Source organism: Prosopis cineraria, unplaced genomic scaffold (genome assembly GCF_029017545.1).
Source record: "Prosopis cineraria cultivar Desert tree isolate PC_DT_omini unplaced genomic scaffold, ASM2901754v1 PC5, whole genome shotgun sequence".
Lineage (NCBI taxonomy): Eukaryota > Viridiplantae > Streptophyta > Magnoliopsida > Fabales > Fabaceae > Prosopis > Prosopis cineraria.
Genome location: NW_026555336.1, coordinates 35,619,242 through 35,632,250, shown reverse-complemented (window position 1 = coordinate 35,632,250; position 13,009 = coordinate 35,619,242). Strand labels below are relative to the sequence as shown.

The 13,009-nt window shown below is 33.8% G+C and overlaps 1 protein-coding gene across 1 annotated transcript; it reads left to right on the top strand.

Annotated features, from left to right (window-relative positions):
* Nucleotides 1-5,939: 5,939 nt before the first annotated feature.
* Nucleotides 5,940-13,009, top strand: LOC129312120 (pantothenate kinase 1). The gene is given in 12 exon segments (XM_054954714.1): nucleotides 5,940-6,196; nucleotides 6,317-6,439; nucleotides 8,518-8,694; nucleotides 8,697-8,726; nucleotides 9,338-9,384; nucleotides 9,727-9,843; nucleotides 10,598-10,717; nucleotides 10,821-10,915; nucleotides 11,221-11,314; nucleotides 11,482-11,613; nucleotides 12,094-12,206; nucleotides 12,389-13,009. Coding segments are annotated over 11 exon segments (1,215 nt in total). The 5' UTR covers nucleotides 5,940-6,196; nucleotides 6,317-6,354; the 3' UTR covers nucleotides 12,594-13,009.

The following is a 13,009-nucleotide window of genomic DNA, read 5'->3' as shown; positions in this document are numbered from 1 at the left end:
AACTAATAAATTCAATATATCAACATCGATCAATATCAATATAAAATAGCCAAAATATTCATAAATAATGAATATTTTGACTCCTCTGAATGAATTCCTTGCAATTTTTTTGGCTTTTTGCAAAAAAATCCTTGCAATTTTTATTAACCGACATTTTTAATATATTGTATTGAGTTTTACGCAATTTTTTATTTTTTACAATTATCAACAGAGTTTAAATATTTAAAAATGCAATCTCCCAGAAATATTTTAAACTATTATCTATTTTGTGCATCTCAATTCTCTCGGTAAGAGATGTTTAGTTTAATTTAAAGTTAAGCCTATGTTTAAAATAATAGCTTTGATGGAATTGTATACATATGATTAAACATACAAATTTTTACTGCGTCCCCCCACCCAAGGCAATTTGACGAAGCACTTCTGGATCACTGTGTTGATGATTCTGTTAATGAACAACTCATGTGGCTCCGCTCACAAAGATTGAAGTGCACGATGCTGTTTTTAGTTTGGGGGCTACTAAAGCACTAGGTCCTAATGGCTTTTTAAGTAAATTTTATCAATCTGTGTGGCATGAAGTGAATGATAGTATTTTCTTGCTTGTGAAGAAACTTTTTTTTTTTTTTTCCGAAGGCAAACATTAATATCACTGATATCAATGATAGAATATTACACTCAGTCCCAAGACAGATAAACCTGAATGAGTTTCTCATTTTTGGCCTATTGGAGTTCGTAATTTTTCCTATAAGGTTATATAAAAAATTATTGCTACCCGGACAAAACCTTTTCTTAATGAATGTATTTCTCCATGTCAAGGGGCTTTTATCTTGGGGAGGTATATTCATGATAATATTATTGCAGCACATGAGGTGTATCACTATTTGAGAAGGAAATGTAACAGCAGGAAATATGAATTTACTCTTAAGATGGACATGAGTAAGGCCTATAATAGAATTGAATGGGATTTTCTCTGTCATGTTATTAAAACTTGATTTTTGCAATATGTGGGTGAATCTTATTATGAAGTGTGCGGAATCTGTATCTCTGAATTTTTGTCTCTCAGGTTGTAAAGTTGCTGCTATTAAACATGGGAGGGGCTTGAGGAAAGGAGACCCTCTATCATCATATCTCTTTATCCTTGCACCAAAAGTACTTTCAAGTATGATCCAGAAATCTCAAGACCACGCTGTGCTCAAGGGCATTAAATTGAGAACTCAATGTCCTATGATAACGCGGAGCTTCTTTGCTAATAATGCCTTATGCTTTATGAATGTTGCTAGGACTAGGTGCAGAACACTGGCTAGAATCTTTAAGGTTTATTGTGAAGCTTCAGGTTAGATTGCCAATTCAGAAAAAATATCTTCTTTAAGAATACACCACCTAATGTACGGGAATCTATGTGACTATTTTGGGTATTAGGTCTACAGATGATCCAAGGAAGTACTTGGGTATTCCTAGTGTTGTCGGGAAAACTAAATACCAAGTTGTTGCTTATGTTCACAATTGAGTTACCTCCAAAGTAAATGGTTGGAGTTGAAAATTCCTTTCTCAAGCAGGGAGGGAGGTCTTGATAAAAGCAGTTGTCAATCCTATTCCTATGTTTCCAATGCTATGTTTCAAGTTTCCTGTCAAATCATGCAAGGATCTCAATAGTCTTATTTCCAATTTTTGGTGGGATGGAGGTACAGCTGGTAATAAGATTCATTGGTTAGCTTGGTAGAAAATGGTTAAACCTAAGACGGAGGGAGGTAAGGGTTTCAAAGACTTTATCAATTATAATTTGGCACTATTGGTATTGGCCAAAACAACGTGGCACCTCTTATAAAATCTGGATGGCGAGTGCACAAAGGAATTTATTTTCCCAAGAATCACTTTCTTGATGCCAAAAAATGGTCCAAAACCTCTTGGTGCTGTCCAGCCTTATTAATGGTAGGAATTTTTTGTGAAAACACTTATGCTGGCATATAGGTGGTGGAATGATTGCTTGGATTTGGAAGGATAATTGGATCCCTAGCCTCCCCAATATGCATCTCCATGCTGAAGATAGAAATCTAGCTAAGTTTGAGCTGCTAGTGGTGTCCGTAATTGAAAATAGGCAGTGAAACCTCACTGCCTTGACCCCCAACATTGATACAGCATCTCTTGCAGCCATCTCACAAATTCCACTTTCAAAAATGCTTCCAGTGACAAGTTATGCTGGACGGTGGCAAGCAATGGTGTGTACTCTGTTAAGCAAGGCAACAATACAACTGTGGTGTCACATAAGGTGAGGAAATTCGCTTCTAGCTTGTCTTTTACTATTACCGATCACATGTGGCGTAATCTCTAGAAAACTAAAACCATCCCACGAATTATTCATTTTATTTGGAGAGCTCTTTCACATGCTCTTGCTATGAATAAGGCATTGACATATCAGCATAATGGCATACAAATATGTGTCTTGCTTGTGAGGATGATGTTGAAACAGTTGAGCATTTTTTCCCTCTTGTCCTTGGACTTAATGTGTTGGTTTGGGTGTGGACTGTCCCTTTGAATGAATCTGGTTGATATTTATAATTTTGGCCAATGGTGGTTTGAATTTTTTCATGGTAATTCCCCATTCATGGAGTATGGGATTGTTTTGTTTAGCTGGCTATTGTGGTGCATCTATAAGGAGCAAAATGAGAAAGTTTTCGATCAAGTGGATCCAAACCCTTATGGTGTTAATAATGTTGCTCAATGTGTTGCTGCTGAATTTTGGCATGTTAGTGGACTTGATAATGCTGTGGATTCAAATGTCACCAAACCATCTAGATCTCAAGTCTAGACCTTACCTCCTGCTGGCTATTTAAAGATCAATTGTGATGGTTCTTTTGTGAAAGGTAGGAGCGAAACATCAAATGGCTTGGTGTGTCTTGACGATGCAGGGCTTTACTTGTGGGCTTTTGTTGATGAAGTTAAATCTTTGTTTGCTTTTGTGACAGAAGCCTTAGCCCTACGGTGTGCGCTTATACTTGCTCATGATTTAGGCAATGCTCATGCTATGTTTGAAACTAATTGTCTGGTGCTGGATAACTGTATTTAGAAGGGCCAAATCATTCTTGTAGATTGATGGTGTAGAAGTATCACTGAAGACATCTCGGCACTAGTGGCAACCAACGCTAGGTTTTTTGTTAAATTCACCCCACGCGAATGTAATTCTATTGTTGATCTTATTGCAATGTCCGCTTTTAAGGAGGTGTCTGATAGGATGGGTGTTCTCACCGTCAACTTTTAAGGAGTTGTCTATTGTCACTAATTCCTCTGTTGTCTCAGATGACGGCGGCTGATTTCTTCATTGTTACCGTTTGGCTCTTTCTTTGTCCTTTTGCTGTTGATTTTAGTTGGCTTATTATCTTGAGCCCTTGCATTGTACTGTAGGATTTCTATTCGAGTTTGGAATGAAAGTATTCTTTTGGCCAAAAAAAGATTAAACATATAAATTAATATTAATATAGATCCTATTAAAAAAATCCCCTATAGATTAATTTGTATATTCAATATTCGTTGGACATTTTTTTTTATGACACACATGTCAGACACAAATGGAAGAAAAGAAAATTTATTGGGCTAGCTCAAGTCCCAGTGAAAAAAAAAAAAAAACAAAATAGAGAGTGATTTGTGAGTAGCCATCGAAAATTCAAACTCCTCGCCATATATCAACTATTTTTAAATGAAATGGATGATATTAGAATAGAAATTTTAATAAGTTAGGCTTTAAATAAGTGTCATTTTAAAAAATATTTAGTCAATTTTTTAGTGCAATACAAGTTTTTCCAAACGTTAATAATAATCAAAATTAATCCTTAGTGGATGACTTCTCATGTGAAGTCAATTTTATCAATGTCTCAGTTTCAATGAGTTGACAAGAGTTAACTCATTTAAACTTTTTATTAAAAAAACACAATTGTTCTCAAATTATGATCTATTTTCAAGTAGAAAATGAAAAAAAAAAATCATATTGTGCTTTTTAAATATTTACTAACTGCAATCCTATGTTTTGAAAGAAACCTGTGATGGAAATTTCTCATTAAAATAAAAAATTTTTAAGCTAAATTGGGTGCATTACATCATTTGTAATCTGTTTAATAAAAACATGATATTTAAATCATGTTAAACATAAATTGATTATAACATTAATCATAGAAAAAAGAAATAAATTAAATATAAATTCTGTTATAAAAATAAAATTAATTAAAATAATATCACATAAAATTTTATTTAAATTACTTATAATATTTTAATTAGAGAGATTATGAATGATGTGACATGTCTAATTTATTTAAGAATGTCTCCATTAAGACATGCCCATTAAGGGTGTTCAAAACCGATCCAAACCGAAAGGACCGATCCAAACCAATCCAAACCGATAAAAACCGATCAAAACCGAATAATAATTAGGTCTGCTTCGGTTTTTATGACATAAAAACCGATTGGTGTTCGGTTTTGAATACTAGAAACTGAACCAAACTTGATTAAAAAAATTCTATTTATTTATTTATAAAATATATAACCATTTATCTATAAGAAGCATTTTGTTTTGAATTTTTTAGAATAATAAATAAACATTTTTAAAATACTTGAATGAAAATGCATAATATTAAGTAATTATAATAATCATGCTATGATCATCATTTTATTATTTACAATCTAAAAGCCTCAGTATTTAATTTATCTACAAGAAACATTTTGTTTTGAATTTTGTATAATAAGTTTTTCATTATTTATTAAAATATAGATATATAGATAAACATTTTCAAAGGATCTAAATGAAAATATATAATATTAAATAATTTTAATATTAAAAACTTATATGAATTTTTATGATTAATTATTGTTATCACATTAAAATTTTATTATATTTTTATACCTCTATTTATGAAAAAAAGGAGTAAAAAAGAATTAAATTTAATTTTAGTACATAGCACCATTGTGAAGATGGAGAAAAGAAAAAAAAAATTAAACAAGTGCATTAAAACTTGATCAAGACCTTAACCAAACCGAACCAAACCGAAAATAAAACCGAACCAAACCGAATTTTATAAAAACCGATCAGGTCCCAATTATCATTAAACCGAACGGTTCGGTTCGGTTTGGTTTTTGCCCAAAACCAAACCAAACCGAACCTATGAACACCCCTAATGCCCATAAAGTAAAGGCCCGGTGATGATTCATGAATTGAGGGAAAAAAAAACTTATTAATGCTTGCTCGCCGGCGGAGGGTGGAAAATAATATTTTCATTCGGTGGAAATTTTTCATTCTATCAACCTTTGGAGCAAGTAATGATTTAAAAACTTGATCAAATCAGGTGGTTGGATCAGTTGGATTGTCGATTGAAATCATTAACGGCTCAGTCTGAATCAAAAAATTATTTTTATAATTGAGTTAGATTAGATCAGAATTAAATGAGTTAAACTATTATTAAGCTAAAAATTTAAGTTGGATCAAGAACTGGAGCGGTTTTCAAACATTCAACGATTTTAAATATAATATTAAAAAATTTAAAATTTTTTAAAAATAAAAAATTTAAAATTAGATCTTACTAAAAATTAATTTTATTTTTAAACAATGTATAAAATATGATTTAAAACTGTATTTTATAAATTTAATAAATTATAAAATTATAATTTATATTTAAAATATTATTAATTTACAATCAAATTATGTCATTTTTATAATATTATATATATTTTTTATATTATTTTTATTTAATTATTATATTATTGATTTAACTTCTACTCTGATCCATAAGATCATAAAAACCTAAAATCATTAACTTTTTTTTTTTTTGTTTTAATGTTCGGTACTGTTTTTAAAACAGGGGGACCAAGATGCCACGAAAGTGCGGTACGAAGTAAATGTTTGAAAAAAGAAATTAAAAAAAAAAAAATAGAATCCACCATTCTAATCCATTCATGTCCATATTCCGCATCTACTCATTACCGACCCTCCACCAAACTACCATCAGCTTTGTTTCATCTGCTTTGATTTCAACGGAATGGAGCAACTATTCGTTTTCAAACACGAGTAAAATGGATCAGAACTGGGGGCAGATAAGCATCCACGCATTTTCCATCTGATTCATTGGCAAAGCAGCTCTATCACTTTCCGTTACCACAGTAGCAATTATATCTTTTGATGGACAGCGATCAAATTTTTCTTTGTGTAACGGATACTACTGTGAGTTATTTCTTCTTGTGTCTTGTGATGAGAGGGGGTTAGTTACAATCACGTCGGCCCATTATTGCAGTATTGAAGTACTGGGTCATACAGAGAGAGGCGTAACAGATCCATTTTTAGTAGGTACAGCTAAACATAGAGAGTAGACGGCAAAATTCATGGATCTCCGGAAAAGTGAAAATGAAGGAAATTTGGATCCGTACCAATCCGGACGTATATATCATATGGCTTTGGATATTGGAGGTAAATCTTCAAGTCTCCCCTTGTCTAGCCCTGTTTTGTCGTAATAGTTTCCACCGGTGAACGTTTAATTCATTCATTATTTTTATTTATTTGTGTTCAGTTTGCTATCTCTCTATTGCGCAATTTTCTGGTTTACACTGAAACAATAGAGCTCTTTTGAAATTCCTCTCGTCTCTGGTTTCTCCTTGAGGGTCGCGTCTGGTGATTGTAACAATTATGCTTGATTCATTATCTTAATCTGACTAGGGCCGCCTACTGAACCTCGTTGACATTCTAATCATGCATAACATGAATGCAAAGTTATCATGAGTTTCTTAGAGGCCAGAATTTTGCTTTGCAGTTCATATTACTGTTAACTGTATCCGTCAAGCTGGTTGAATGAAATTCACCAATGCAGTTCGGCTATTAATTATGTACCTTGCCGTGGCGTGGGAATGACACTCGCACTTGATTACATTTTGGTTAGATAAAATATATCGGGGCCGCATTAATGTAGTTGCTTCTCATGACTTTTCCTGATCTAACTTGTTACTGGAATGAAGACCCTCTGCTATTCACTTTTTATTAGCATATTCCTAAATTTGATAAAGTTAGGCAATCTCGTTTTTTCTGCTGCATTTCCACAACCCTACAATCATAATTTTGTAATTATGGAAATAAAGTTCTTCGTGCCACAAATTTTAGATATATGCTTGACTAGGGGACTGCTAATCTGGCTACACTATATCCCCAACTGCTGCTAAACATGCGTGGGTATGTCCGTTCAAACCATGGTCTTCAAGGCCTAGAAAGCCATTGTGTCAAGCAAGATTGCCATTATCCTTGCTGCTTCTATTGGTGAAAAAAAATGTTCGCACTAAGTAGCAAAATAGGATGCATGTATTTTTGCTTCGCATTTGTTATATACAATACATCATATGAATATCTATTTATTTTTTTTTGGGTCGAATATGAATATCTCATTCCACATATTGCAAGAGGACTGAAAAGTGTTGCATCGAAAAAGATAAAAAAAAAAAAATTGCATTTAATCTTTGCAAAGTGCACTCAAGAGCCAGTATCACGTCAGTGTTACACATAAAAATACGATCAGCTTCTCTCTTAGGGAAAAAAATGTTCTTGTCTTCTCCCTTTGAATTATCATGGGTAACACACTTGACCGATTAGCGATTTAACTTGTTTCTACTTTTGTCTGCATTTCAAAGAACAAGAGTTGCAGACTTAAATAATTTCCCAAATTTTATACTTATTTTCTATTCTGCCATTAGACACTCAAGGTGTCTTTCCAATCAGAGCTACAGCTACTGTATTGCAGTCTGTTCTGATCAGATACACATGAAAACTGTCACAACCCAGTCATGCTCTCCCTATGGATCATTTGAGAATTAACCTTTTCCTGGTTATTGATAGAAATCACAATTGCTTGCTTTTTAAGAAGTCTTTATCACTAATTCTACGACTACCAGAAATCAATTATGGATCCCAAGGTGGAAACCAGAGGTCAAACTATGTATATCCTGTTGTAAAATCAGCTAAGCTCTTTTGTAATTTTTTTTTTTGAGTTTATTGTTATTCATTTTCATTTTGTATGTTTGCTCATAAAGTTATAACTTTTCCTTCTCCTATATGACCACTCTTGGATACCAATATTTTTTAAGTATTCAATGTTTCTATTGTTATATTTCTCATTGTTAATATTAATTCATACGATATCGTGCTTGGAAAAGGGCTCCCTCTGATTGTTTATTGTGCCTTGCTTGGACTGAAGAAGTACAAGATTTATTTTTTTTTCCCTTCACTGTTCATCTTTATGCATCTAGCTTCTCATTAATTAATGGATGCCCATTTTTGCTCAGGGTCATATCTTATTGTTGCCATTAATGGTTATTTTTACTTGCTAAGATGCAGACATTGGCTTTTCATAATATTTTCCTAGAGTTGAGAGAAACTGGACGGTTATTATTATGGAGTCCAATATTCAGTAATTTTGTCAGGCTGCTGCCCATTTGTCATGGCTAGAACAGTTCTGCTTCTCCCTCAGCTGCACTTCCTTACAATAATGTTGTGTTTCTTTTTAGGCTCTCTTGCCAAGCTAGTGTACTTTACAAATTATGAGGATTATGCTATTCAGGGCGAGGATGGGATATCTCCTGAAAAGGCTGTGGCAAAATCCAAAGGCAGTAAGAGCTATCCAGTTCTTAGAGGAAAGATCAATTTTAAAACATTTGAAACAAGCAAGATAGATGACTGTTTAGAGTTATAAGGTCCATGAAACTTCATCTTGGAGGTATTCACAGAGCTGTTTCTCTGCTTTCAAAAGTCTTGGTGTTTGTTTCAATTGAACTAAATGTTATGATGCTTGCAATCAAGCTACAAGTTAGTAATATTTGAATCTTTCTCAGACTTGATCTGAGAGCATTCTGAATATAGCTAGCCACTGGAAGCCTTTTAATTTGATCTCAATTTTCTAACTATCCCAATCTGACTGAATAAAAATTACCCTTCCTATTTGCCCAATGCAAAGTAAACCTGTTTCCCAATGTCCTCCTTCATTTCCAAATAGTCCTCTACTTGATCTAGATATATCCATTTGAAGGTGTCTTGACTATTAACTGTTCATCCATCAGAACTAATTGAATGTAAAGAAACTCTATCTGGGCAAGGCTAGCCTTTGACCTCAGCTGCAAAGCTAGTTTTAGCTTGCTAAGGTTGTGGATAAGCTTATTAGATTTTACGAAACCAAACTCAAGCAGGGAGTTTCAAGTTGATTAATAAACTTTAGAAAGATATTTAATATATTTCTGACCACAATTGTGATCATGTGTTATTTTATATCCAATTCACTTTTAAGGTTATTCAGAATATATGGTCAATTGATGTAACTAATGACATGTTCAGGTGGTCAGTGGCAAGGGAATCCTGGAAGTCAAACTACAGCTGTTAAGGTAATCAAGTATCCTTATGAGTTACTACTCCCCACTTTGATTTGGCAGGGTGATATTAGGTCTTTGTCCATCCATAAAAATAAGAAAATTTTATGCCTTCTTACTTAGCTAGTAATCAAGTTCTATGTACTAACACTGGTCCCAAAACATGATTTGAAATTAATAGAATATTGGTAGTTTCCAAAAGGTATGCATTCTATGTATTCACACCTGTGTCTTTGTGCGCGCAAGCTTATAGAGAATAAATAAAACATGTTTCTGGATGATATGATGTATACTTTGTCATACAGCACTTGGATTTATGTTATGTACTTCCTAAGACTGAAATCTACTGGTGCGAAGGCCACAGGTGGTGGAGCATATAAATATGCAGATCTCTTCAAGGAAAGAATTGGGATCAATCTTGACAAGGAAGATGAAATGGATTGTCTAGTAGCAGGAGCAAATTTTCTGCTTAAGGTGGGATTCTAATAGTACACACTAACTCTTCAATCTCGCTTCGTGCTAATATTCTCTCTTCTTTATGCTCTCTTCTTTGATTAACTAACCAAAAAAAAAAAAGAATATTCTCTCGTCTAAAGTTATCTTGAAATTATCATATAATTGATACTCATTTTCCTCTATTCAATTGAGAAAACAGCATCTGATATTACTGAAGATTAATGTATTTTGGCATGCATATGGGAAATTTTGGTATTACATAGAACTGTAGAAGCAGATATTTTAGTATTGTAAGTGGTAATTTTAAAGTTTTCTGTATCTTATGCTACCATGTGGAGACAATAAGAAACTTCCTTATTATCAAACTTAATTCCAGCATCTACAATATTGGATTTAAAGCATGTCTTTTTCCTTTCCATGCTACTAGTACACTCATCAGGAATGAATGGCCATCCTTTCTGACAATAGCCCTTCCTATTTTGGTGAGAATGATGTCGGTCGTTCAAACTCATAATTGATTCTTACTACTCTTTAGTGCCATATTTAAAGAAACCTTGCACTTTATGATATTTCTCCTTTTGAAACCATGCTTTCTTTTCTCTTTATCAATGCCTTTAGGAAATTACCTCTGAATTTCCTTTACTTCTTTCTCGGGCTTTAGGATGGGTGTTGTTACATTATCTGTTTCAATGTGATTTTTTCTCTCTCATGCACCTTGAACATACGACAACAGAATATCTCACATCTGTTCTGGTACTTTTTCTTGCTATAGGTTGTCCATCAGGAGGCATATACCTACATGGATGGTCAAAAGCAATTCATGAATGTAGACCATGACGATCTGTATCCATATCTTCTTGTTAATATTGGATCAGGTGTTAGCATGATTAAGGTAGATTACATGTATAGATTACATATAATATTATATTACTTGCTCTATGATTACAAAATACAGTCCTTGAAGCTCTTCAGAATATTTTGTTGTTTTCATTTAGGTGGAAGGAGACGGTGAATTTGAGCGAGTTAGTGGAACAAGTATAGGAGGAGGAACTTTCTGGGGTTTGGGAAAGCTTTTGACTAAGTGCAAGAGGTATCTTCCTTTCTAATTCAGTACTGCTTCATTTTGTTTAAAAAAAAAAAAAAACAAAGAAATGGATCAAATACAAATACACCCCACACCCATCTACATACCTGCCCCTTCTCCTGTAGAGAAGAGTGATCCTCGCCCCACAGGAAAGAGTAACACCCACCCACCCCTTAAGCATATGAGGATAGAATCCACAACCTCCCTCTTTAAAAGGCGTGTAGGGTGCCATTGAACCAAGAGAATATTGGTAATTACTGGTCCATATAGATTCGTTGCATAACCAATAATATATCTGCTTTTTCTTCCAGTTTTGATGAATTGCTGGAATTAAGTTATCAGGGGAACAACAGAGTGATAGATATGCTTGTTGGAGATATCTATGGTGGAACGGATTATTCAAAGGTATGACTCGTGAAAGTGTAAGTCCTTTTTCCACTTTTAGGTGATAAAACTAGCATTCTTGTGATTCCATTCTTTGATACATTTTTGTAAATCAGGAATTGCTTTCGGTGGAGAATATTTTCTTTTTGTGGCTGTTAACTGTAATCGTTTCTTTTTATTGATGACAGATAGGCCTTTCATCAACAACAATAGCTTCTAGCTTTGGGAAGGCAATTTCCGATAATAAGGAGATTGAAGATTACAAACCTGAAGATATTGCTCGATCTCTCCTTAGAATGATCTCAAATAATATTGGACAGGTCAGTTATAGCTTGTTTAGTAATGATTAAGTAATGATACATCATAGGCATATGTATGTATGTGTGCAGTAATGAACTAAAAAGGAAAATAATTTTTTGTTTTCACCTTGGTTCGGTTACAAAAAATAAACTAATATGATGACAAGTCCATTTACTGATGTTTTATGTTTATAGATTAATGTGCATGTCTTTTTGGGAGAATTTAATGAAGGACCTTTGAAATGATTTAACATCAAACAAGGACTTGAACAGATCGGATACTTGTTAAAACCTGAACTTTCACTTGTCAATTGTTAATGTTTACTTGTTACAAGTCCTTAGCTAATGTTAAATCATATCAGAGGTCCTTCAATGATATTCTCCCTTTCTTTTTCTCCTATCAAAATTTCTTTTATATATGGCCTTCTATAAATCTACCCGGTATATTTATCTCAGGCTTTGAAATGGATTTTGTTTCTTTATTCCTCTTCTTATTCTCAGATCTCTTACCTAAATGCTCTTCGATTTGGCCTGAAGAGGATTTTTTTTGGTGGGTTTTTCATCCGAAGGCATCCTTTTACAATGGACACAATATCTGTTGCTGTTAATTTCTGGTAAGCACCAAGCAACAAGCAAGACCTTTCTATGTTGCTCATCCTGGCCATTTTCAAGCATGCCTGGAATTTTTGGAAGTTTTCAATACGAAATTCAAGCCAATTTTATTGATCTCTTGCTTGTCCTTCTGGCCAAAATTTTTGGAAAATGGAATGCAAGATTACCCTTCTGATCATTGCAGGTCTAAAGGCGAGGCCAAAGCAATGTTTTTGCAGCATGAGGGGTTTCTTGGAGCCATGGGTGCTTTCATGAGTTCCGATCAGCATGAACTCAAGAAACTACTGGTAAATAAAGAGCTGCAACAAGCTCCCAGCAGTGTAGCCTGTGCTGTTGCTGGGGAATTGCATGGAGATGAAAGCATAGAGTGCTGTGTCTATTCAGCTTAGGCTTAGGTAAGGCAATTCTTCATTGCCTGGCCTTCCACCTGACTTGTGTTTGTAACTTCTGCAATCTGAATCCTGCGAGAACATAACATAGATAAATTTTTTAGTGTTCGTTATCAGTTCTTCAATTTGAATATAACAAGAATTAATGAGTCAGAAAAATCTCCTCTAGTTATGTGTTCATGATGAATCTCATTATATATGCTTATGGAACTGCATCGAAATCTTGTCCATTTTGTATAATGATCAAAAGTTGAAGGCAACTTTGAGACAAATGATTGAATGAAGGCTCACAGGTCCATTCTGTTACGCTAGAATATGAATTCTTTGCGCCAACGTTTTGATCTGAGGTGCCTTATTTAACGAGGATTTGATTCTGAGCATTCACTTTTTTAATCTCTACATTTCTCTTTCTGAAC